This window comes from Sapajus apella, unplaced genomic scaffold (genome assembly GCF_009761245.1).
Source record: "Sapajus apella isolate SASKATOON/1434 unplaced genomic scaffold, GSC_monkey_1.0 scaffold3, whole genome shotgun sequence".
NCBI lineage: Eukaryota > Metazoa > Chordata > Mammalia > Primates > Cebidae > Sapajus > Sapajus apella.
The window spans coordinates 36,253,297-36,280,117 of record NW_022436943.1 but is presented as its reverse complement, the minus strand read 5'-3'; the positions used below and the strand labels follow the sequence as shown (position 1 = coordinate 36,280,117).

Sequence of the window (26,821 nt, the reverse complement as noted above, 5' to 3'; positions counted from 1 at the left end):
GAGCAACAAAGAGAAAACCACCCCATGATTCAATTAACTCCCACAGGGACATGGAGATTATAGGGATTACAATTCAATATGAGATTTGGGTGGAGATGCAGCCAAACCATATCAAATAGACTATTTAGAAGTACAAGGTAGGCATAGGAACTACTGTGATAGGTTTGGCAGTAGAGAAAAGAGATTGATCCAACTTCAAATATAACAAGAAAAAGTGGGAATTTATAGCCAAGAAGCAGGATGGAGGTCAGTAGATGCAAAATTATTAAGAGGAAACATCAGGGGTGAGGGTGATTCTGGCTAAACCAAGAAGGACTGTTGGTGAAGGCAACCCAGGGTAATCAGACATCACCTGGGAGATGGTGGGGTGAAGGAGTAATCAGACATTGAGTGAAAGGGGATTTGGCTAAACCATCTCATCAGGATTCTTGCTAAAACTGAACAATGCAAAGACAGACATAGAAGTAAAATAGTCAGGGCCTAGTTGGGAAGAGGATTCAGAGGCGTCTGGTTAAACATTGGTTGAGGAGAGACTGCTGGCAGTGGTAGAATGTTTTGACAATCTTGCAGATTAGAGTTTAGTAGACAATGGAACTTTAACTTCTTATTGTTCTATTTATTCATGTTTTAAGCAAAGGTCATCCCCTATGGGCACTAACCCATTTTAGTGTATTATGTCATATTCCAGACCCCCGCTATACTGTTTCTGAAATGATGCTTTCAGTGTGACTGTTGGTCTGTGGTGAGCATTCTGCCAGTTATCTATGCTAATATTCAAGAGTCTCTTTATACCATCTTAGACACTGTCATCATTTATTGACTTACATTTGGCATTGCTTAATTAGGCAAATTGGATGAAGTCTCAAGAATTACGTGAACATGACCAAATGAAAAAGGATTTGACGGGGTTTGGTGGAGAATGGGAAACAAATGTTTATAGAAACAGTTAAATGGAAATTTATGTTAGAAAAATCTTCTCAATCAATGGAAGCCTGACTCTCATTCTTATTTGGATGTGATACTTCAAATTTTAGATGTCAAATAAACCTTGCTTTTTCTACAAAAAATAGCAGATAGATACATTGCTTTGTCTCATTCTGAATTTATTCATGGGGGAGAAAACGAACTAGGAAAAATCTTTAAAAGTGAGATAAAGGTTCTAGCCATGTGTTCTAAATTAGAATTTTCCTCTAATTTATGCAGACTTTTAAAGTGATTTTTTTAAAAAAAATCTAAGTTATAGATTAATTAAAAATGCAGTCATGAGTTCTATGAGTGGAGTTAGAGGTTAGTAGATGCTTTGCTTTGAAGAATGGATTTAATTGATCAGTATAGCAATATTTTCATGGAAAGATGTACCCTATTGTTGGTTATAATTAATTGGCCAACCTAACATCTTTTCACAGGTGAAATAAAGATAAGCTGCCAAATGAATAAACAGAAATAGGATTAATAGAGTTAAAGGTGAGGGACCCTGTCTGTACTGGTAACTTTCTTAAGACTAGCATTTAACCCAGTTCCTGGCACATCGTAGAATCAACTAATACTGGTTGAATTAATAAATTCTATTCTAAAATACATTGTGTGGAAAAACAATAGGCTCAGATATAGTTTCAGGCATAAAAACTAGATTATTTGCATAGGTTTATTTGTAGGAATTTTTAATGTTTGCTTTTATCTTACTGGTTTCTTTTTTCTTCCTTTTTCTAGCTTACTATGGTATATATAACATTATAAAAATTAATTTTTACAACAAAAGAGATAAAAACATTTTCTTTAACATCTATCATGTTTAAAGAAGAAAATAATTGAGTAACGTTTCCCTTAAGAAACAGCTTGGTGTATACAGCTTGCTCTCATATCTTGAAGGCAAAATGCTTTGAAACCTATATTCTTAAGAAAACAGGAAAGAAGCCTGGAGCTGAGATGCAGGGAATTCTGTATCTCTGCCTGGAAATGAAGAAATAGACCATGGAACTTGTTAATCATGCAAAAGGCATAATCAGCATAGACTTGGGGGTTAATTGTAGTCCTGGCAATAAAAGTGTGTTCTAGCCATTGGACTGAGGCACCACCATCTAGACCAGTGCTAAAACTAAATTTTTAAAGAGACCATAATTATGACTCTCCTGTAAATATAAAGGATACTTGAATCAAAAATTTTACTTAATTCCCAATTAAATAATGAGATACTCAGTAAGATGTTACAGTGGTTCAAAAGAGAATTCAAATACCCAAACAATAGATGGTTAATAGATAAACTAAATGGATCAATAGATAAGATAGATAGATGGATAATCAGGAATTTTGAAATGAATTTACAAACAAATAGATGCATAGAGACAAAATAGATCTGTTCACTTGACAATAATCCATTGCATTATATCACAGTCTCCATATAACACAAATAATCCAATTTGCTAGACAACCTGCTTACAAAAAAAAAAAAAAAATAACCAGTAATCTTTTGAGCCACTTTACAGTCTCTTACAAATTTTCCTTACATCACTTATAACCAGGCAAATACCTTTGGCCATTCAGAATATTATAGATGCAGAAGACCTACTGGTGTTTACACCTTATAAAACTTAAATAAATTAAGACATTTACAGACAGACTGGAGAAGCAAATCTGAGAGTCACCATTTAGTTCTTAAGACTTCTGACTGGGAGTATTTGGTTTACAATTATATAAATTTAATGAGACAATAGTTAATATGATAATCTGTAGGAAATCAGATCACCACGTGAGTGTTCTTGATTCTTCATACTACAAAATAACTTATTAAGCATGTACTTTAAAATTTTATCTTTAGTGATTCAGTATCCTCTCAGAGTAACTTTTTTCTGGTGAAAGCTACTTTTAATTGAAAATTTCAATTGCCTATATTTAATTATGCCCATATTAATGTGGAGTTAATTGCTATTAAAGAAAAGTGGCTTAGTATTGCTTAATAAGGCAAGATTCAGCACTTTACTCTTACCTTTCTCAACTCGCCCAACTGAGTTAGTAACTACAACTAATTCCAAGCAGAAATGATTAACAACACTTAAAAGAGCATGCCCTACAGTTTTCTATACTTAATATGATACAAAAATGTGGAGTTAATGGCTGCATCATTAACAGTTACAGTCTCAACATATTCAGTTTAGTGGTAACGCAAAACTGTGGTCTATGGGTAGAGGGGCAATAATTGAGAAGAGGCCTAAAGACAAGAAAAAAAGACAAAGCTTTTGTCTTTTATTTTTTTTTCCCCCCTCAGTAAAAGCTCTTGGATACCTGTGTATTTTAGTTGTATTAAATGTTTGTAAATATAACGGTTTGCAAGGAAATTGGGCATGTTTTCCAATTAAAAGAAAGAGTTAAAGGATGCTGAATTGTACTTTTTCTGAATGACTTCCCAAGAAAATGACAGAAAGAATAAATTATATGCCAAGAGCCTTTTTGGGTAGTGTACTTGATGTAATAAAGTTCCTGTGATTAAACTGACATACTTTTTTTTTTTTTTTTGGCTACTTAGTAAGGCAATGAAAACCTGCTTTATAATAGAAACTTCTTAAGACACATTTAAGAACAGATCATCCAAACACCAATCTAAACAAATACAAAAACAGAAAACAAAACTTTATATATATATATATATATATATATATATATATATATATATGGAGTATTTTGGAAGTAGTTTGGGGTTTGACGGAAAAAATTGGGATCTTTTAAAAAGATCTGAATTCAATATTTTTGGATGACTTGTAAACCGTTAAAATAATTCACTTCATGTGTATGGTTTGGTGGAAACATAAATTTGTATTCATGACTTCTAGAAAATATGGAGGATTATTGACAAATTTTAGCACAGCAATGTTCAGAAATGTTCAAAGAAGCATCACTGTATCTGCTAATGTGTTCATTTTCTTTTGCTCCACAAAGAACTGGACTGAGATCACCAGCTTATTTTTATAGGCCAAAAAACTACATGTAGCTTTGTTTACAATATTATGTATATACCTGTGTTCATATGCAAAAGTCAGCATGTTTCAAGTGAATTAGCCTATTTGTATAAGAACCACCAGAGGATGTCTATAGCCTCCATTTGAGGTATACAACTTGAATCAGCATTTAAAAAATATATTTGTATATACTCTTGGAATGAACAATTTAAATTAATGTGATTTCAAATTTATAAAAATTACCTTACTTTTTATATTATTCAATTTTCATTAAAATTATACTCTTTTAAACCCACAATTTTTCTAATTAATGAAATATTTTAAGGATAATTTTTTTAAAACTGATAATATTTTTAAAAAACACAAAGCAAACAGATTTCTGTTCTTGGAACAGGTTCTTTCTCTAAAGTTTTAGTTTGGGTAGATTCTGCATGTAAGTTTAGTATATAATTAAAGGATAAGCAAAAAATCGGAGTAAAAAGGCACATCATAAATCTCTGTTGATATGTACTTTAGAACTGTACTTAGCATGGAAAAGCAATTATTTTGTAATATTTTATGATATCTCAATTGCTAAGGAATCATAAATAATATTGCTTTATTTTTGAAGAAGACTTACAATAAATATTTAGGAATTGTTTAAAACTTAGAATGTAAATTAAACACTATACCTGAAAAGTATCTTGCTATTGTTTTTCTAATGAAATTATTACTCATAATGGAATAGCATTTTTAAGGGCAGTTTTTAAAATCCCCTAAATTAAAACTTTGTCTATCTCATCTAAAAGTGGAGGAAAAAAAATTAGAAAAAGAGAAGAGAGTCACAAAGTGAAAAGAATCAAACCACCATTGGGAAAAGCCAAAAGTAGTTACTATAAAGTATTAATCATTAATCTTATCCCAATTTCTGATCCCAATTAAATGCTAAACTCATTTATCTTTTTAAGAATAGTTGTCTTAAAATTTTAATTGTTTTAGGTCATGGTCACTTCTTTTATGACCTGAAGTATATGTGTCAGGAATATCAACCAACTGGCACCTATCCTCTTTTAATGGTAGAAAAAAAAATGACTACTATATTTTAATACTTTGTTCTCTCTCTCCTCCTCTTTCTATTTTTTTGTTCTTTGTTTTCGTTTTTGGATGGTTGGTGATTTGTTTGCTTCTCCGGGTTCCTGTTGATCAGTGGTGTTTGGCCAGTTTGTATTTTTCCAGACATCACTCCACGATGTTGTTGAGGTGTATGATGGGCCAACTCAGCAATCTTCTCTGTTATCTTCCCTCTCAGGATCCCATTCAGGTATCCTTTAATAGAACTGCCATGCATCAGTTACTGATTAAAGACTGACTTTGATTAATATTGTAGTGAAAGTTGAGATTTATGTCATCCATATTAGAAATAAGGTAAACTGAAAATAGTATCACTTTTTTTTTAAAAGAATAGAAACACAATTAAGTCAGACGGTTGAGAAAAATACAACCAACTATTCTCTGGGATTGTAAACCAAGTAAATATTATATTTAATCATGTAGTCTCTGGTGTTTAATGTAATATAAAATATTTAAGAATTCTTTGAAGAATGAGGCAATATGTATAAAAAAGTAATTAAAGCTTTCTGAGAAAAAGATTGCAATACAAGTTGAATCCAAAGAAAATATATTGGTAATTGCAGGATATTTTAAAGTAATTTGATAGAACATAGATTGACATTTTCAAATGACAGTGTAAGATAATATAAATTGTTAGGTTTACTGAATGAAAATTATTTATGATATCTTAGTGTTTGTTTTGTTGAGTAGGAGAATCACTTCCACTGAGTTCAGGTAATCAGATCACAATTCGATTTACTTCAGTTGGACCAATAACAGCTAAGGGATTTCACTTTGTTTATCAAGGTAAGTGACCCTGTAGTCTAGAACACACTAAGGAATGATATCAATTTCCATGCTGTATTCAGAGTTTTTGAATCATGAAATCCTCTAGATAAAAGACTTTTTTTAGCAGTTTTATTCTGTCCCCTCCCCCATCACTAGATCACTGTCACCTTGACCAAAGTAAAAAAAAAAAGACTGTTGCTTCCATCATCATTCTCAATTTAAATGTCTTATTTTCCTTCCTTCCCACATATTGTTTTCAAAACACCTACTTTTTTTCCCTGACAATTCTTTACTGTCTGCGTTTTCTATTTTCTAGCAGTCTAGCACTCCAGACTATTTAGTCTAATTTAGTTTAGCACTCTAAATTAAAGATATAAAAATTGTGGTGCTGATGTACTTAAACATGCCAAGGAAATGAGTGGTCCATGTTAAAATTATAGTTTCTCATTCTCTCAGGAGACTTAAAATTTTCTTCAGAGTTATTAGGACTTTCGTGCAATTAGAAGCTTTTTTACACAATTTTTTTCTTGCCTGTTGTAGACAACCTTCTACATTATCATTAAAACAAGTTAAGGGCCGTAATTTAAAATATTTTCTTTGAATTATATAAGGTCATATAGCAGTTCTTCTCAAATGTATCTTGCACTTTATTCCTGAGAAATGTATAATAAAGATTTGTGATTTGTTATTCTTATAAAACCTCTTATTCCACTTATCAGTTGACTATAATATTATACTCTTTTTTATTAAGTAATACCTGCCCCTGCAAACAAAGTGTGATATTATGACTCTAAAAAGGCACTAGAATGAATGGAATTATATTTACTCAAGTCACATCAGAGGAATTAATCTATTTAGAATTGATCATGTCATTTTTTGGGCTATAGTCAATCTTTTTAATCACACTTGTTATGTATTTTAAAAAGAAAAAACATCCTGTTATCATTCTATTTTACAAACCAAAAAAAGTCACAATTAAAGGACATATCTATAAAATCTAAAAGCAATTTCAAATCTGATATTGTATGATTATTAAAGTAAAAACTTTTATTGTTGTTAATCTGTCTGACGTATATTCTACCTAGTTCAAATGTAGTTATCTTTCTCAATAGTAAATGTATTTGAAAATTAAGTTTGTGAGCATTCTGTGAAACAAAGTACCTGTTGCCTCTGTAAAATCTGTTTTTAATTAAGAACGAAATACTGAAATAATTGTAAAATTATTTGCTATAACCCGACACATATTTTTTTAACATAGCATTCTAAGTTTAAAAAGAAAAAAAAGCTTTCAGTTTTCATCTCACAAATTACAAAAATACCTAACTAAAACTACTTTGTAATATTAATGAGTTTGGAGAAAAAAGAAAAAACATGGTTGATGTTTAAAGTATCAAAAGTAAAACTTTTCTAATTAAAAAAAAAGCCTTGATGACAATAACAATATTTATTCTAAATTATATTTTATTCTGCATAAAATTTAAAACTTTAAGAATGTATTCAAATTATTAATTCAAGTTCCGAAAAAAGTGATGATTTCTTGAAAATGTGTTTAAATTACATTTTGAAATCTGTATTTGTCTACCATATGAAATTAAAATAAATAATATTTCTATACAGCTGTTCCTAGAACAAGTTCTACACAATGCAGTTCCGTTCCTGAACCAAGATTTGGAAGAAGAATTGGCAACGAATTTGCAGTCGGTTCATTGGTTCTTTTTGAATGTAATCCAGGATATATTCTCCATGGATCCATAGCAATTAGGTGTGAAACAGTGCCCAATTCTTTGGCTCAGTGGAATGATTCCTTACCTACTTGTATTGGTGAGTATATAAACTTGTATGATCTGTGGTTATAAATATTTTATGTAAAAATTGGTTATCCTACATCTTTCATTTTTTTAAAATTTCATATCTAATAATTATGCACTAAATTTTAAACAATTTAATAAGTGGATATTTATTGCAATTGTCTTGGTGATGAAATCAATGACAAAATTTGTGATGAATTAGCTAAATATTTCCCTTATTTACTGATTTATATGGATGTAAATGTAAATATATGTAAAGGAACAGAGTATCTGATGCTACTAATATGGGATTATGAAGCACTGCTATCTTTTTTTTTTTTTTTTCAGTTTTTTTAGGTACATAGTAGGTGTATATACTAATGCAGTATATGAGATGTTTTGTTACAGGCAGGCAATGTGAAATAAGCACATCATGGAGAATGGGATATCCATCTCCTCAAGAATTTATTCATTTTGTTGCAACAATCCAATTACACTCTTTAGGCTAAGTTACTGACTATAGTCACATGTTGAGCTATCAAATGGTAGGTCTTATTCATTCTATTTTGTTTTGTTTTGTTTTTTTGTACCCATTAACCATCCTTATGTCTCCCTAAGCCTTCCACTACACTTCCCAGCCTCTGGGAATCATCCTTTGAAATAAATATTAAAGTTTATGCAAAAATTTCTTTGCCAATATGTGAAGAATTCAGACATCTTTTAGGAATCCAAAGGCTGACTTACCTGGAAATATTTTTTTTGGTTATCAAGTTAGAAAATATGAATTATTTTATTTCTTATTCTATCAGTTATTTATAAAAATAACTGATATTTTTATCAGTTATAGATAAAAATATAGATATTTAAAAATATCTATCAGATATTTATAAAAATATAAAAAAAGGAATTTTTCCAGTCTTTCAAAAATATAGGTGGTAACTAACATTTTGAATGAGCAAAATGCATAAGGTTAGCCAAAAATCTTACTGTTTCAAAGTTGTTTTTGCAATAGTATATGTAATTTATACTGGTAAATAGAATGTATACTATCTAAAATTATGAATATCTTAATAGTTTAGAATTTTATAGTATTTCAGGGTAATTATAATTACACTTGGGCTTTGTAGAGTCCAGTAGACAGAAAATATAGAAAATATGGAAATTACTCTCTTCTCTGCCACAAGAACATATCTGGAATTTATTATTATTTTTAAAATTACATAATATTAAATTCAAAAAAGAGTTGTAAGACTTAATCTCAGGTTACAAAATAGCTCTAATGAGTTGTTTCGCATTACAGTTATATTAGTATGTGATGTGAAAAATAAGATTTTTTTTTTTTTTTTTGAGAGAGAGACACCTGCTCTGTTGCCCAGACTGGAGTGCTGTGGCATGATCTCAGCTTACTTGCATGCAACCTCTGCCTCCTGGGCTCAAGCCTTCTGCCTCAGCCTACTGAGTTGCTGGGAATACAGGCATGTACTACCAGCCCAGCTAATTTTTGTGTTTTTGCAAAATACAGATGGGACTGTGTCTCACCATGTTGTCTAGGCTGATCTCAAACTTCTGGTCTCAAGTAATCCACCCACCTTGGCCTCCCAGAGTGCTGGGATTATAAGTGTGATCTATTGCACACAGCTGAAAATAATATTTTTTAAAATAAAAGATAAGCAAAATTTTTGTTTCATTTTTGTTTTAATTTTAATAATCAATATTCCACTCTCCATAGGGAAGAATATGTGTGTATATATGGACACATAATGGACAATCATAAATATATAAAATTATTTTTATATATTTCAATAACACATTTTGATGTATGAAAATGAATTATATTTGCCATTCTTAGTTTTACCTTTTTAAAATACATTTGTTCATATGGCAGTTCATAGGTCATTAGAATAAAAAATAATTTTAAATTGTGAAATAACATAAAACATTCCTTCATTTCTACTGAGACCAAAGATAAAACGTGTTGATATGCATTTATAGGGTATGTAACTTTTATATAACATATTTGCTTTAAGTAGAATATATATTTTTTTAAATTTAAATCAAGACATTGCCAACAATTGTGCTAAGTTAATGGTATAAACTGCGCTGTCACAAATAAATAGGAAGGATGGAGGTCATTTGATTTCTCTATGAATTTGATAAGACAACATTTCTTACCCCCCACCAAAAAAATATACCTAGCATATTTCACAGTGCATTTTTTTCCAGCAGCAAATATTTTAATTTTTTCCATGACAATAAATGGAATGTGGACTACTCTTACATTATTCTATTAGTTGTTGAATGACCAATTACAAAGGATAATTTAAGACACTAGAAGGCTGTAAATGACTCTTCAATTTTCTTATCTATCAGCTGAATAACCATAATTTCTGATATTTATAATTATCTTAATGCTACTATTTGCCAATTCTATGGTCTGAATGTTTATTCTCTCCCTCTCCCAAGCTCCCCTAACAACACACACAAATTCTTATGTTGAAACCTAGTCTCCCATGTAGGGGTATTAAGAGGTTGGGCCTTTGGAAGGTGACTAAGTCTTGAGGGCTCTACCCTCAGGAATGAGATCAGTGCCTTTATAAAGGAAGTCTGAGGAAACTTGTTCAGCCTTCTGCCATGTGAGGACACAGTTAGAAGGCATTGTCTATGAAGCATTGAGCAAGCCCTCCCAAACACTACATCTACTGGCACCTTGATCTTAGACTTCCCAATCTTTAGAACTCGAAGAAATACATGTCTGTTGTTGAAAAATTACCTAGTCTATGGTATTTGTTATAGCAGCCTGAATTGTCTAAAAGAGCCCAATCCATACAAAGTAATTTAGATATATATTTGATAAAATCCTCTGACAAATCTGTGGAACAGTTAGTTACTCTTGGAATGTACAGATGAATAAACTGAGTCTGAAAGAAGTAAAATAGTTGTTTTTACAGTGGCAGAGCATAGTAAGGGTTAGAGTGGAGGCAGGATTTAAAACTCAGTTTTTCTACATTTGAACCTTAAATTAATCGACAGATTACTGCTTTTCTTTATGTTCTGACTTATAAGCTATTTCCCAATTACATTTCTGTCTCATTTATTAAGCATATTTGCTGACTCTATTAAAATACATTTTTGACAATACGTAAGTATAGGAGATAAATCAGCTGAACTTGATGTTCCGCCTGTCTTGTGCCTACAAGAGAGCTGGGGTTAATAGGGCAGAGAGATATTCTCTGCCCTATTAGATATTTGTAGCTAGTAGTTGCACGCTCATAAAGACAAAACAAATAATGTTCTTTATTCTGAACCACAATACATACAAAACAATACACTGACTTCACACTCATGAAATGTTATAAATAACGTTTATAATATTCTGAACTAAAAGAATCCTGAACTAAAAGAAATGTTTCTGTATGTATATGCCAAAATTAGTCATGCAATATGCATAAATTGGAAATTACATTGCTTGAAATTCGTTTAGTAATTAAAGACAGACACATAATAATAATGACTCTTCAAACTCACAATAGATTTTTAAATCTTTTTCTATAAATATTAAGAATTATTATTTCTGCTTCACTTTTCTCAGTAATTATTTACATAATTTCTGTGTCACTTTTAATGTATTTATGTAGATATTGACAGAAAATATCAATGCTGTAAAAAGAGAAGAACATAAATAAGTAGTTCTCGTCATTTAGTTTCATATAATATACTGTAAAAACAGTAATATAATGACATGGAAATTCATAAACTAGTTCATTAATCTTTAAATGTCATCAAAAAAACCATTTATTCCTTTAGTTAATGTGTTCAAAGAGCCTACATATGCCAAGAGCTGAAATGTTAATGTATGCGTTACTCCTTAAAGGTCTGTTTGTATATTTATCATGTTAATGTGCTAATTAATGTGAAAAGTTGTAAAAAAAAAATCATGTAAAATTAAGTGAAATCATCAGAGTTGGGAATAGTACTAAATTCTCAGCACAAGGGTGATGGGTGAATATCTTGACTTTCTCCACATGACTGAATTGAGGTAAGTTACAATAAGATCTTGGAAAATTTAAATAATCTCTTTGATCTTCAATTCCCATTCCAACAAAACAAGAAAATAAGAGAACATCTTCATAGGTTCATTATGGCTAAATGATTAAAATCCTTGGCTTAGTTCTTGGAACCTAATAAGTATTAAAAAATTAAGTTGTTTTGTTTTTGTCAAGTAATCCACCACAAAATCAAGAGAGAACATTCCAATTATAAAAGTATTTGATGAAGAATATAAGACTTAATATATGGTACTGATCAAGTGTTTGATACTACTGATTTTCACTGTTGATATTTTATTTTTTAAAAAATTTAAAGTTGTTATATATGTAAAATGTGCCTTCCACAGAAGATTTTTGCATTTTGGAAAAGGCTGAAAGTATTGAACACTCTCATTCTTTCCAACTCTAATTTAGGATTCCTTGAATGTTTGACTTTTATTTGTACTTAAGATTTTTGAGAAAATTTTGGGAAAATGTATTGATTTTATTGAAAATAATAGTAAATTTTTATGAAAACACACCATTAAGAGTACAGTGAAATTACCACCAGTTAATGCATTCAAGGTCAAACGGTTGAGGAATATACTTAAAAAAATAGGTCAGGAAGAAGAGGTTGCAGTAAGGTGAGACCAAGCCATTGCACTCCAGCCTGGGAGAAAGAGCAAGACTGTCTTAAAAAAATTGGGGAATCAAAACATATATATAATACATATATTATACATATACATATACATATAATACATATATTAATATATATAATATATATATTAATATATAATATATATACAACATATATATTATATATGTATTATATATATGTTTTGATTCCCAGTTTTTATTATATTTATATATATTATATATACCACATATATAATAAATATATAATATATTTTATATATATTTATATATATATATTTTTATTGCACTTTAGGTTCTGGGGCACATGTGCAGAAAATGCAGGATTGTTGCATAGGTACATACGTGGCAATGTGGTTTGCTGCCTCCATCACTCTGTCACCTATATCTGGCATTTCTCCCCATGTTATCCCTCCCCAACCTGCCTACCCCCCACTGTCCCTCCCCTATTCTCCCCCAACAGACCCCAGGGTGTGATGCTCCCTTCCCTGTGTCTATGTGTTCTCATTGTTTGACACCCACCTATGAGCGAGAGCATGCGGTGTTTGATTTTCTGCTCTTGTGTCAGTTTGCTGAGAATGATGGTTTCCAGTTTCATCCATGCCCCTACAAAGGACACCAACTCATCATTTTTTATGGCTGCATAGCATTCCATGGTGTATATGTGTCACATTTTTCCCTGTCCAGTCTATTATTGATGAGCATTTGGGTTGGTTCCAAGTCTTTGCTATTGTAAACACTGCTGCAGTGAACATTCCTGTGCATGTGTCCTTATAACAGAACGATTTATAATCCTTTGGATATATACCCAGTAATGGGATTGCTGGGCCAAATGGAATTTCCATTTCTAGGTCCTTGAGGAATCGCCACACTGTCTTCCACAATGGTTGAACTAATTTACACTTCCACCAACAGTGTAAAAGTGTTCTTATTTCTTCCACATCCTCTCCAGCATCTGTTGTCTCTGGATTTTTTAATGATCGCCATTCTAACTGGTGTGAGATGGTATCTCAATGTGGTTTTGATTTGCATTTCTCTAATGACCAGTGATGTTGAGCATTTTTTCATATGTTTGTTGGCCTCATAAATGTCTTCTTTTGAAAAGTGCCTGTTCATATCCTTCACCCAGTTTTGAATGGGGTTGTTTCTTTCTTTTTTTTTTTTTTTTTTAAATCTGTTTTAGTTCTTTGTAGATTCTGAATATTAGCCCTTTGTCAGATGGGTAGATTGCAAAAAATTTTTCCCATTCTGTTGATTGCCATTTTACTCTGCTGATTGTTTCTTTTGCTGTGCAGAAGCTCTGGAGTTTAATTAGGTCCCATTTGTCTATTTTGGCTTTTGTTGCCAATGTTTTTTGTGTTCTAGTCATGAAGTCCTTGCCTATGCCTATGTCCTGAATGGTTTTGCCTAGGTTTTCTTCTTGGGTTTTTATGGTGTTAGGTCTTATTATTAAGTCTTTAATCCATCTAGAGTTAATATTAGTGTAAGGTGTCAGGAAGGGGTCCAGTTTCTCCTTTCTACACATGGCTAGCCAGTTTTCTCAATACCATTTATTAAATAGGGAATCCTTTCCCCATTGCTTGTTTTTGCCAGATTTGTCAAAGATCAGATGGTTGTAGATGTGTGGCGTTGCCTCCGAGGCCTCTGTTCTGGTCCATTGGCCTATATCTCTGTCTTGGTGCCAGTACCATGCTGTTTTGATTACGGTAGCCTTGTTGCATAGTTTGAAGTCAGGTAGCGTGGTGCCTCCAGCACAGTCATGAGAGAGGGCATATGAAAACTTTCCACCTGCCTGTATTAGAAAAATGAGAAGACTCCTTTAAAAGAAAACTTTAAGAGTTTAGCCAAGGCAGGTGGATCACATGAGGTCAGAAGTTTGAGATCGTCCTGGCCAACCTGGTGAAACATGGTCTCTATTAAAAATACAGAATTTAGCTGGGTGTTGTGGCATGTGCCTGTAATCCCAGCTACTTGGGAGATTGAGGTGGGAGAATCACTTGAACCTGGGAGGCAGAGTTTGCAGTGAGCCGAGATCACACCACTGCACTCCAGCCAGAGTGACTGAGTGAGATTTTGTCTTTAAAAAAAAAGAAGAGTTCAGCCAAGTAATGTTTGATAAGAGGATTAGTATGAACTGACCATCTCAATAGAAGTTAGAAGCTGTTTATCAATACAGTGAGAAGATCAGTCAGCCATTTAATAGAAGCCTCTACCTATTGTCCAAGACCATGGAAGTATGAACCTGAATGCATTTCAGAGATCATCAAGAGTGTCCATCCAGTCACAGGCCCAGAGTACAAGGACCTTGGAGGAAGATTCCAAAGGAAGGGACTTAAACCCCAGGCTCTGCTTCATAAGCCTGTCACATAGCTCCTTGGCTACACAGGAATGGCTCCTGTGGATCTGGTTCACCATGCTCTGTACCCAGTAAACCTATGGGGATGTGGTTGACTCTATGTAGATTTCAAAAGGTGTCCTGGAAAGCCTCTCTGCCCAGGAAATTAACTGCCATAAGGGTCATGTGGATGGCCCCACACCTTTAGCATTGCCTTGTGAAAAATGACCAGTGGAGCTACAGAGATGGGGCCACACATATGACTGTGATATGAGCCACTGGTGTATGATGTCAGGGAGAAATGCAACTCTAACCTGTGAGAGCTGCGGTATGCATTGTGCCCAGCAAAGCCACAGGAGCCGGACCATAACCCCCAGTAGGTCCAGAACCTGGGACCTTCTCTACAGTATGTCTGGAAGGCAAACCTTAAAACTGTGGGTCTAAGAGGTGAGACCATAGGCCCAGTGGGACTGAAGAACAGAGCATCTAACCAAAAAAAGATTTTTCTTGAATTTTAAGGTTTTGGACCTGCTTGACATCTGTTACCCTTTTCTTCTGTCCTGTTTTTCTTTTTAGGAATGGAAATATCTGTCCTGTGCCTGTCTCACCATTATACTTTGAAAGTAGATAATTTGTTTGATTTTACAGACTATAGCTGGAGGGCAGTTTGTCTCAGGATAAATCATTTCTTAAAGTGTCACCCATATGTGATTGACGTGGTATTTAGATGAGACTTTGAACATTAGACTCTTTAGTTGATGCTGGAACAAATTATGACTATTGGGATGGAATGAATGTATTTCGCATGTGAGAAGGACATGAATTTTGGGGGCTAGCAGCAGAATGCTATAGTCTGAATTTTGGAATTCCCCCAATTTTGTGTTAGAATCCTAACCCACAAGATGATAGTATTGGGGGCAGGGATTGGAAGGTAGTTAAGGTATGAAGGCAGAGCTCTCATGAATAGAATTAATGCCCTTATGAAAGAGACACCAGAGAGATCTCTAGCCTGTTTCATCACGTGAGGACACAGCCAGAAGAAGGTCATGTATAATCCCGGAAAAAGGCCCTCAGCAGACATCAAATCTACCAGTGCTGACTTCCCAGCTTCCAGAACTATGAGAAATAAATTTCTGTTGTTTATAAGCCACCCATTCTATTGTATTTTGATATAGCAGCCTGAATAGAATGAGGCAATTTAAAACTACATATCCAGAGATAGAAAATTGTGTCAGATGACTTGTATTTCCTGCCAAGATCACATGAAAATGCCATATTACCTTACACCATTTTAAAAATATTCTTCCTTGTGGAACAGGTGTAAATCCAGAAAGTTGATATGACAGATGGATATATGGGGTCTGTGTGAGAGAAGAAATAGAAAGGTGATGATTCTAAATGACATTCAGAAGATAGACCAGTTTAGGTTTTACCATTTGGTCCAACTACTAATCTTTACATAAATGAAAACATAGTTTACATTTCTATTTTTAACTATAAATATTTTTAGTTTCAAAATGTTCTGAATAAAAATGGTCATGTCTTAAAATATTTTGAGATAGGAAAAGCTCAGTGTCTTAAATATTCAAATATGAGAGTCAAGTACAGAGCTACCTTAGGTTGATATTGAAGTGTTCTCTTTAATTTGTGCTCATTTTCAACATATGTTAAGTGCATAAAATATCTGCCCCAAGGTATTTGGACTTCTCATTACCTCTGATTGGAATCTGCATGCCTCAAATATCTTTTGGTCTCACTGTATCATTTCACTGAAGTCTCCTCAATTATCTTCCTTGGCCATCCTATCTAAAATAATTTTCTGCCACCCATCAGCCATTCACTCTCTCTAGCATTACCTTTAGAGCAACCATCGAACTAGATTATGTGCAATTTTTGTTGTAAAATATTCCTAATCTAGATAGATAGATAGATAATTGCCCTCTTTCTATCATCAAAACCCCCTTTTGATTGGTTTTGAGCTCAATTGAAAGAGGTCTTGGCACACAACAGGTGTTCAGTAAACTTTTGTACAATGAATGGATTTTACAGAATTAGTGTAGTGATGTCCTGAATATTTGTAGAGGGTCTGACAACCCTGGCCAACTTCCCAAGTACAAGGTCTATACTTTTTCAATTTCAGTATTCCACCATATGGTGATACTCTTGCATACTTTCCTTGCTTAGACCTTTACAAATCTGAGGTTTCAAACTCTTCTGAGATCTGCAGGAAAGATATGTGTGTTGGTAAAACACAAGCAATAGATTTACATATTATATGGGGAGTTTTATTCTGAGAGAGAGCAAATTCTCTATTTACATTTTACAGTTTAGACATAATCTTTGACAGTCTATTTACAGGGTTTTATACATGATGATTGTTTTTCTCTGTCTTCACAGTTCAATGAATGCTCAGTTAACAGCTTAAGCCAAGTGAGAATCCAATTGAAACCAAAACAATACTGCTTTCTACATTTCTTATGATTTCCATCTCAATTGTATTGTTTCAGTTTCACAGTTCTTATTATTACTGTCAACACTGTCTTTTTTTTTTTCTGTCACAGTAAAGCACAAGAAAATGTTCAGTAATTTTGTACACACTGACATACTAAAACTAAACTGTGGACTAGACATAATATGTGAGTTGTGCTTATTGTTAAAAAGGTCAATTACTAAATTAGAAGATTCACAAATTTTAACAACCAGTTTTTAAACAATATTTAATAATCATGTACAAAGCTATAGTGCCAAGCCATTCTTAATTACAATAAAATACAATAATATTTTACTTAAAAAAAACTTAGACCTAGGAACAATATAAAACTGAAAAATAAAACTTATCCTGAAGACTGAGTTTTTATCTTCCAAATTTGATCTTATTACACTTCACATTTCTTAAATTCTCCAGTTTCTTGAACCCCCAGGCTCTCCTCCCTTTTAGACTCTGTGATTCAAATAACCCCCTGCAGCCACTAATAGCTTTGACAATATATGGCCTTAGGCATAAGTACTTCTGTTAGTGGGAGGTCTTTTTCGAAAAGCCCTAGAAGCTGCCACCTACTCCCCTTAGGCAAAGAGTCTTTAATTAAGCTGCTTATCTGATCATGCTTATCTGGTTCTGTGTTTTCAAGTTTTTTACAGATGGAGAAAGAACTAATCAATATACAATATAATATGTAGATTAAGAAAACAGGCTTTCAAATCAAGTAGCCTTGATTTGAAAGTTCCTTGAAAGTCTCCATGGCAACACCTGTCCACTTCATCTTTTCTCAGAGTGGGAAGGAAATTCATGAAGAAATATATACAAAACTTCATTCATTTTCTGTTTATTCATCTATCCATTCATCCATAAAAAAGTTATTAAATACAATAATATATAGCAGTTATTAGCATTTGAATTAAGCCTTATTAAGCATTATCTCATTTAATATTAACATCAACTTTGGCAGGTAGATAGGATTATCTGTATTTTACAGATAGTAAAACCTCTTAGTTTCAAAACCAAGAGGTTTTTATATAAAAAAGCAGAATTGGATTTGAATCTAGGCTACTTGATTTGAAAGCCTGTTTTCTTAATCTACATATTATATTGTATACTGATTAGAACAGAAATTCATTATGTATCTTTTAAAAACAGGATGCAAATGTTAGATTAAGTAATATATATGGGAGTTAAATGTACCACATTCTATATGTGGTATTGCATATCTGATAATTTTTCTATAGTATATTTTGTTGATAAATAAGTAAAGATGATTGAAGTAGAATTCAACAAATATGGCTTGTTTAGGAAAATACTGGGAGCCAGGAATGTTGCAGGAACTATAAAGAGATAACTTGAAAGCACAGAATACGTACAGATACACAATCAGTTCTTCAGTGATTTACTCAGAAAGAATTCATTGAGTGCTTACTGCATGCCAATGCTATTCTAAGCACTGGTGACATAGTTTTTAATAAAAATATAAGATCTTTGTCCTTACATTTTGCATTTTAGTGAAAGAGGACAAAAGTCATCAAGCAATATACTCTCTTCTTTTGGGGAGTTGAAATTACCATAGAAAAAAATAAAAATAAAGCAGAAGCTGGAGTTACAAGACATCCAGAACATGCTGCCATTTTAAAACTGAATAAAATGAACAAAGGGAGGGATGAATAAAAGTCTTTCTCGTTGGTGAGCAAGTGTATGGACTGGCGGGGGAAGAGAGATCTCGACATGTTCAAGGCAAAGTGTCTGGAACACAGAAAATGTTAGCAAAGAGTGATAGGAGATGAGTTTAGAGAGGCAGAGCAGAGGGCCAAGTCACAGGGATCCTTGAAGATCATGGTTGTAAGGGTTATTGCCGAGTTTAAAATGAGGAAACTGTGACCAGCTTAAGAAGATTAAATGCCAATTTATTCAACTCCCGGGCGAGGTTCCATGGTCCCGGGGAAAGGGGCCAGGGAAGTCGCATCAGCTTTCTGGGGCGTGGGGTTTTTATGGCTAGGAGGAACGAGCAACAGCTGGGTGCTCTGATTGACTCCAGGGGAGCGGGATTGAGATGGAGCGGGCCCTTATTGGTTGGCGGGTTGTTGGGTGGGTTTTCCCGTGGGAGAGCCGGCCAGGACCCTTGCATCAGCTGGAGCCTTCCAGTGCAGCCATGCGGCAGAGCTAGGTGCCGAGTGCAGAGCCTGGTGCTGGGTGCAGAGGTGGGTGTGTCCAACCTCCCAGCAAGGCAACCGGCCTTACAATGGTGAGTTTAAAATCTTTTTTTAAGTAGTATGAGAATATATTGAGCTGCAGAGTGATAAGATGTTAATTAGTAAGAAATCGCTGCAGTTAGTGTAGGGAGATGAGGAGTAGAAGCAATATTACGGATTAGAAGCCAATTAAGGTGATGGAGGGGAAAAATAATATGATTTGGATAGGAAGATTACAGTCATAGTGATAAAAGTTAGTAAGCTTTGGGATATATTTTTAAGGTGGAGCTGTTACTGATAGATTGAGAATAGATGCAAATGTAAACTTGAATGCAAGAAAGAGAAATGACCTAATAACTGAGTGAATGGTGGTAATATTCAACTGAGATGAAAGAGAGTATGGATGAGAAAGAATTTCAAAATTATTATTTTGGACATATCAATTTTGAGATATTTATTAGACATATTATCCCAAAACTCACAGAAACCACAGCTAGAGAAACATCTAGTAGTCAGAGTACATAGAAAACATGGAAGTATATGTTATCACTGAGAAATGGTGGTTAGAAACAGAATATGGCCTAGGACAATGTTACAAAGAGGAGAATGAGTTACACAGAGAAATTTAAAAATCTGAATGCAGCTAATAAAATAAATAAATAAATAAATAAATAAATAAATTCTGAGTGCAGAAGAAAACCAGGAGAGTATGGTGTTCTGAGGGTTAAGCAAACAAAGGCTCAAGACAGATGGAGTGATCAAGAGTGAGAGATAATTACTCACAGATTGAGTAAAATACAAGTTAAGAATTGGTCATTTCACAACACTAATATTCTGGTGACTTCGATACAGTCATTTCACTAGAGTAGTGAGGACAAATGCCTGATGCAATGCATGGAAGAGAGAATGGAGGAAGAGGATATAGCTTGTCACTAACAGCATGGAAGACAATCTGTAATGCAAAGAAAGACAAGATTTAGAATCCTGACAGAGTTTCAGGCAAAAAGGTGATCTTGTCTGCTCAGACTTGACTCTATTGCAAGAGACTGACATAAAAATAATATGGAAGCATAGTATGATAAAATTGTGCCAGAAAGCTTTTGATGCTGTGAGAAACTGTAGGACACTTAACACAGGGAAATTCCAAATGGTTGAAGAGGTAGCATTCACACCGAAAGTCCATAGATGGGTAGATGTTAGCTAGGTGAGAGAAAGACGAATCAAGTGACAGCAATAGGAGAGCATGTTAGTTTAGAAGGCTGGACTGGGAGTGGGGTTAGGATTATGAAGAGTTGGGAAATTATGGTTACATACGAGCCTGAAGATTAAGTCAGAGACTAATACAATTAACTATATTTATCTGTAGGCCGGGCACAGTGGCTAGTGCCTGTAATCCTAGCACTTTAGGAGGCTGAGGCAGCACTGTTTGAGGCCAGGAATTCAAGACCAGCCTGAGCAACCTAGACCCTACCTCTACAAATTAGCTATGTATAAATTAGCTGTATGTATCTATAAACAAGTTAGCTGGGTGTGATGGCACACACCTGTAGTCCTTGCTACTCGGTAGGCTGAGGCAGGAGGATTACTTGGCCTAGGAATTTGAGGCTGCAGTAAGCTATAATCATGCCACTGCACTCTAGCCTAGGCGACAAAGCCAGAACTTATCTCAAAAAAAAAAAAAAAAAGAGAAAAGAAACAAAAAGAAAAATATATCTGTGAGTTGTGAATCCAGACAATGGGGAGATTTTTGAAGGATTTTCACCAGAGAAGTAACGTCGTATTTTAATTTAGAAAGACAATTTTAACAGTAATTTGGAAAATATAGTGCATGAAAAACATACCCACCATAGGGAGGCCATTTATGTGATTAATGTAGTAAGTGAGAAAAAAAAAAAAAAGTACATATAAGTCAAGGTTGTGGCAGTGAGAATGGAGAGGAAGAGCATCCATAAACTGTTTTGTTTTTTTCACTAGCAGGATCAACACTTCATCAATGACCTTTTTTGTTCTACTTTTTTGGGTGAATATTTTAAATTTCTCCTTCCATCTCTTGCATGCCTTTCTTAATTCATGTAAAACTACTGATTTCTTATTTAAATGAACTAAATAAATTTTGACTGATTTAAACAGAATTTGTATACAGCCCATTAACAGAGGTTTATAAGAAAATACAACTAAGTGACTTTCTTTAAAAATATATTGTTACACTATTTTAAAAAGTTTGCAACACTTTTTGTTTTTAGTAATTGCCCTGGTTTTTACATTTGTCTTTGGAAGTGGCACAAAACTGTAATTCACTTTAAAAAAATTATTGTTACAAAAGATATGTTCCTTATATCTCACTATTTATAGCTATACTAGGACATATTCCCACGGAGCACTGTACCATTGGAACATAAAATAATAGTTGTAGCAAAAGGAAATATAATTTATTGATTTGTAAATGTGTTCTAAGCAGTGTGCTAGTTTCATATGTACATTCTAGTTTATTTGTATTTTTCACAAAAGTCTTTTAGAAACAATAGCATTACCATTCCACAGATAAGATATCTGTGTTTCAGAGAGTTTAAGGAGCCAGTCAAAGTCACACAGAATTTGAGAGTTATAAATTAGGTCATGCCCAGAAACAGGTGATTCTACCAATGGTATCAGAATTTTACTTTCAGACTAGTACCTTCTAAAAATTATAGAAGCATTTATTGACTTCAGAGTAGATCTGCATATTTATTCTTTCTTGTAGTAGTTATACTGGTGATAACTAAAGTGGGACCACTTCAAGTATCTTCAGTTCCATCTAAGGACATGGAGTCTGGCTCCAGCTGGCAGGATTCAAATCTCAGCTTCTTCTCTTAATATGTGAACTTGGGCAAGACAATCTCCTAATAACTCCATTTCATTGCCTCAGCTGTAGAATGTGGAGAATACTTCTTCATATCTCATTAGTTGTTGGAAGGCTTACATGAGTTAAAATATGTAAAGCACTTAGAAGGGTGCCTAGCAGATAGTAGGCTCTACATAAATATATATATATATTGCTTGTAACCATCATCCTCATTACTTTTCAGTGGATGCTGTTACTCCTCAAAGAATGCATGAAGGAGAAATTACCAAATTATTTCAAAAAACCTTAAGAAAAATTTTATCTAGAAATGAACTATTTAAAAGCAAATGTAGTCAATGCATGTTTTAGTAATATAATAAAAATAATATGCTGTTACTGAATTAATTGTGGTATGATTTTAGATATGCCATTGAAAGTTCATACATTAATGCTAATTATTTTTAAGGTTTTTATGGTATACAAAAACTTAATTTTCATTGCTTTTATGAGCTTCGATAAGCAGTATGATTTGATTTGCAAGTCTAGTATCTGTCTAAGATATTATCTCCAACCTTTTCTCTTATTTTAATCCTTTGCATTAGAATTAACTCCTTCTCTTGGACTGCTTTATTTTTAGTGCCCTGTGGTGGAATTTTAACTAAGCGCAAAGGGACTATTTTGTCACCTGGATACCCTGAGCCTTATGACAACAATCTGAATTGTGTGTGGAAGATCACAGTGCCAGAGGGAGCTGGCATTCAAGTAAGAATATTTAAGTTTTTCTTTTTTTCATTGTATGTTTGTAGTTCATCTTTTCAGAGATGACAGAAAGAACATTATTTCTGACAGTTTAGAAAGTGGTTTTAACTGACATGGTTGAAATGAATAGAAAGATATTTATTATTAATATTTTTATGTAGAATTAACAGAAAGCCAATTCAAGATGCTTAAGCAATACAAAAAAAATATATAACCCCACATAACATGGAATCATGAGGTAAGTGGATTCAAACATTATTTCAGTGGTTCAGTTGTGTCTTTCGTCACCCAGGTTATTTCCACATCTCTGTTCTGCCATGCTCAGCCTGTTGGTTTTAGTTCTCAGAAACCTTCTCTTGAGGTCTTGAGGTGGTTGCAAAAGTTCTAGCCATGACAGCCATACATAGCAATGGCCAGGAGTCAAACAAAATGTCCCTATGTTATGTACCATTTCAGTGGTTAAGAAAGCTTTTTAGGAAAACTGCCAGCAGACATTCCCTCCTGTTTTATTGACCAAGATTGTAATTATATCCATTCCTAACCTATACAATGGACAACAACCAAAGACTTACTACGATTTGGCTCAAATAAAACTATATTAAGTATCAGGAATAAGCAAGAAGTGCAGCCTCCTCTGATGTACACATCTCTCTCTTAATTGAACGCAACCAGCTATCTGTTAGCAAGGAAGAAGGATGCTCTTTAAAAATAGGTAATCAACACTGACTGTCCTGTTATTTTAATTATGGCTTTTTTGGGGGGTGATCAATTTGACCAATTATTCTGTTTTACATAAAGACTTTTTTTCTGGATTAATTAATAATATTTTACTGCAGAATCATTATATATGTTCTATGAAAGGTAGTTATGCTTCATAAATATTACATTATCTAGCCTACACAGATATAACTTGATTACTTCTCTAATTGATTTGTAGAGTTTTTCTTTAGAAACTAAAGACATGTAAGAGCTGTGGAAAAAGTAGCCAAAATGCCATGCCTTAATAATTTTTAGTAAAAAAAAATCAACTTCATGGATTTATAATTATTCAGACATTTGACAGGTGTTGGGAGTAAAATATGCCAGCAAGCCAATGACAAAACATAAAGCATGTACATTTTCAGAGTTTTATGGACATCCAAAGATCAGAGATGCATACTTACATTCTGGTTGGTTTATGGCCAATTTGTAAAATTTGAAGTTAATTCTGTATTATTATAGTAGAATAATAAAGATTTTAGGATTGCCCATGTTCCCGCTTTTATAGCGGATCTGAAATAATATGACATCTTTAGAACCCTCATAGAAAATTTACCACATCATCTGGTTATATTCTTCTGAAAGTTATTCTAGAGCATCTATATATTAACATCAACTTATTTCCATTTCATCTTAAAATTATGAAACCCTGGCATTATTTCTTTAGTCATCATCTTCTCTTTTTGGGTATTGGGTGCTGAAGCCACACTGCACCCACTGCAATGTGGCTTCAGCACACAATACCCTAATAGAGCCAGTCTCATAGAGAAGACCTAAATGTGATTAAATCCATTGTGTGGTTCATCTTTCTCGCTCTGTCAGCAGCTATCTATCCTGCTGTTCCTCCCTTGACTCCTAATAGACTTTTTTTTATCCTTAGATCCCAGGACACCAATATTTCTTGTATTTTGTTTTCTCTTCTACATCTGTAGCTCCTACTTCTATAACCCCACATGGTCTCCTCTTCCAATTCAACCCATTGTTCAAATATTAGTGTTTATGAGAGTCTGTGGCCCTTGTTTATCTCACTTTACTCTCTCTGGGTCATTGTCTAATTTCATGGCTTCAGCTACTTTTATGTGCTAGAAATGTCCAGGACCTAAATCATAAGAGACAATCAAAAACCATATTTTTGAATGAGAAGCTGAATAAATGATGAAATCCAGACCTCAATATCTAACCCAAACCTCTCACCTAAGCTTCACAACCTATATCCAACTGCCCACTGGACATTTTCAGCTAAAATTCTTGATGGCATGTCAAATCCGCCTGTCTAAAACTGACTTCATAGAATTTTCTCAAAATTATAGATCTTTCCCAGTGTTCTTTCTCAGAACAACTTCCTCATCTATTAAGTTGCACAAGCCAGAAATCTCAATTCTTCTCTGACTCTTACTCGGTACAATGAAATTCATCAGGTTTGTCTTTCACAAATCTCTTAAACAAGTCTGTTCCTCTCCATCCACATTTTTACTATGCAAGATCAGGTAGCTGTTATCCTTGTTCTAGGTCCTTATTCTCCTCCAATCTATTTCTTATACCTCTAACAGAGTAACCATCTGAAAGTAAAAATCTAATATTATCATTTTTTGTATATAATACCTCAGTTGTCTGCAATCTCCTTAACTCCTCTGATACTATTGATTATGCCATTGTGCTCTGTTCTCATTTTATAACTACTCTATCTGCACTATTTTAGTTCATTGTAAAAACCTAGCTTTCTTTTGCCTCTGGACCCTTTGCGCGCATTTTTCTTTCTGCCATCAACACTATGATCTCCTTTTATTTTGCTTATTCTTACTCAACATTTCTATCTCAACTTAAATACATTTTCTGTAGAAGACCTTCCATGAACTTTAGACAAGGTTAAGTTCTGCTGCTGTATGTTCTCACCGTTCCCTGGAATTTCTTTATCATAACACCTATTTAATGTTACTGCTAATTATCTGTAAGCTCATGAGGACAGTGCCATGTCCATTCTGACAGCTAGTACAGTACCTGGAAGTACATCCTGCACAGTGCCTGGCAGTATATTCTCAGTAAATATTTTTAGAACAAATCAATGAATACATGCACAGGTGGAGATTTTACTATTTAAGAGAGGTAGCAGGCATAATAAACTACTAATGTTTTCAGAAAAACTATGTTATATATCAGTAATCCTAGGCAAACAGTATTCAAAACTGGACACATAAATAACACTAAAACCTTTCACTGAGGAAGTACTTAGTTTATTGACTTCACTTTGGAAAACAAAATTTGAGATTAGCAGAGCGTTTAGCAAACATACAGTGTATGAAGCACTTTGGGCTTTTAATTTTAAACAGGCCAGAAAAAACTATCAGACTTTTTTCTGATTAACCACTGATATGGATGCTAGTTTTAGCCACATCACTGAGTCACATGAACTTGTAGCACGCACACACACACACACACTCACACACACACACACACAATATATGTATATGACTTATATCTGAAACTTTACTAAATTTACATAAAAGCTACTTGGCTAGTACACTAGGTTCAAAGCAATGTTTAATATTTTTCTCTGTTGGGCCAAATATGTGTGTGAATAAAGAATTATATGAATATTCAATAAATAATATATGATATAAAATGGGATAGTCATTGGTGAAAAGAGGAGAGAAGAAGAAACATTTGGAATGCTGAAAAACTATGATAATACAGAGTAATTGAACGTTCTTTGGGAATAACCTCAACAGATAGATTAATTTGTTAAGTTAATATAACATGAGAGTTTCCAACTCTTTGTGTGAAAGAGTGGATTCATTTGTTTGTTTATATTAGCAGAGTCTATTGGTGAATTTCAGTGGGACTGCATTCAAAAGTAACAGTGCTAGTTACCAAGAAAAGGGAAATATTTATGTAATAAACCATAGGGGTAAAACATATTGGTTACATTATTGTATCAATTTACAACATGTTTATCATGATGTTATAAAATCTAAAGTTAAATAGAATTTGAACAGCTATATGATAGATGCCTACTTTTAATGATTGGAAATACATTGCCTCATAAAATTATTCCATTGCCATGACAGACAGCTATATTTAATACAAAGTTACTCTGAACACTGAGTGAATAGTTACCTTTTTTAAAATCTTCAATTGGGTTTCATGTGCTTTCTGTCATAGTGGGTACTCCATCA

The 26,821-nt window shown here is 33.5% G+C and overlaps 1 protein-coding gene across 6 annotated transcripts in view; it reads left to right on the top strand.

The window, feature by feature from the left end:
- The window catches only part of CSMD3 (CUB and Sushi multiple domains 3), a 1,239,477-nt gene that overhangs the window by 1,048,680 nt on the left and 163,976 nt on the right, over positions 1 to 26,821 (top strand). For 4 of the 6 annotated variants that reach the window (XM_032246339.1, XM_032246349.1, XM_032246365.1 and 1 more), the window contains 4 exons: positions 5,137 to 5,250; positions 5,751 to 5,846; positions 7,446 to 7,649; positions 22,768 to 22,892. In XM_032246339.1, coding sequence (XP_032102230.1) covers positions 5,137 to 5,250; positions 5,751 to 5,846; positions 7,446 to 7,649; positions 22,768 to 22,892 — 539 coding nt within the window. The remainder of the gene's footprint in view (positions 1 to 5,136; positions 5,251 to 5,750; positions 5,847 to 7,445; positions 7,650 to 22,767; positions 22,893 to 26,821) is intronic. The other 2 variants (XM_032246357.1, XM_032246370.1) reach the window with 1 other exon arrangement.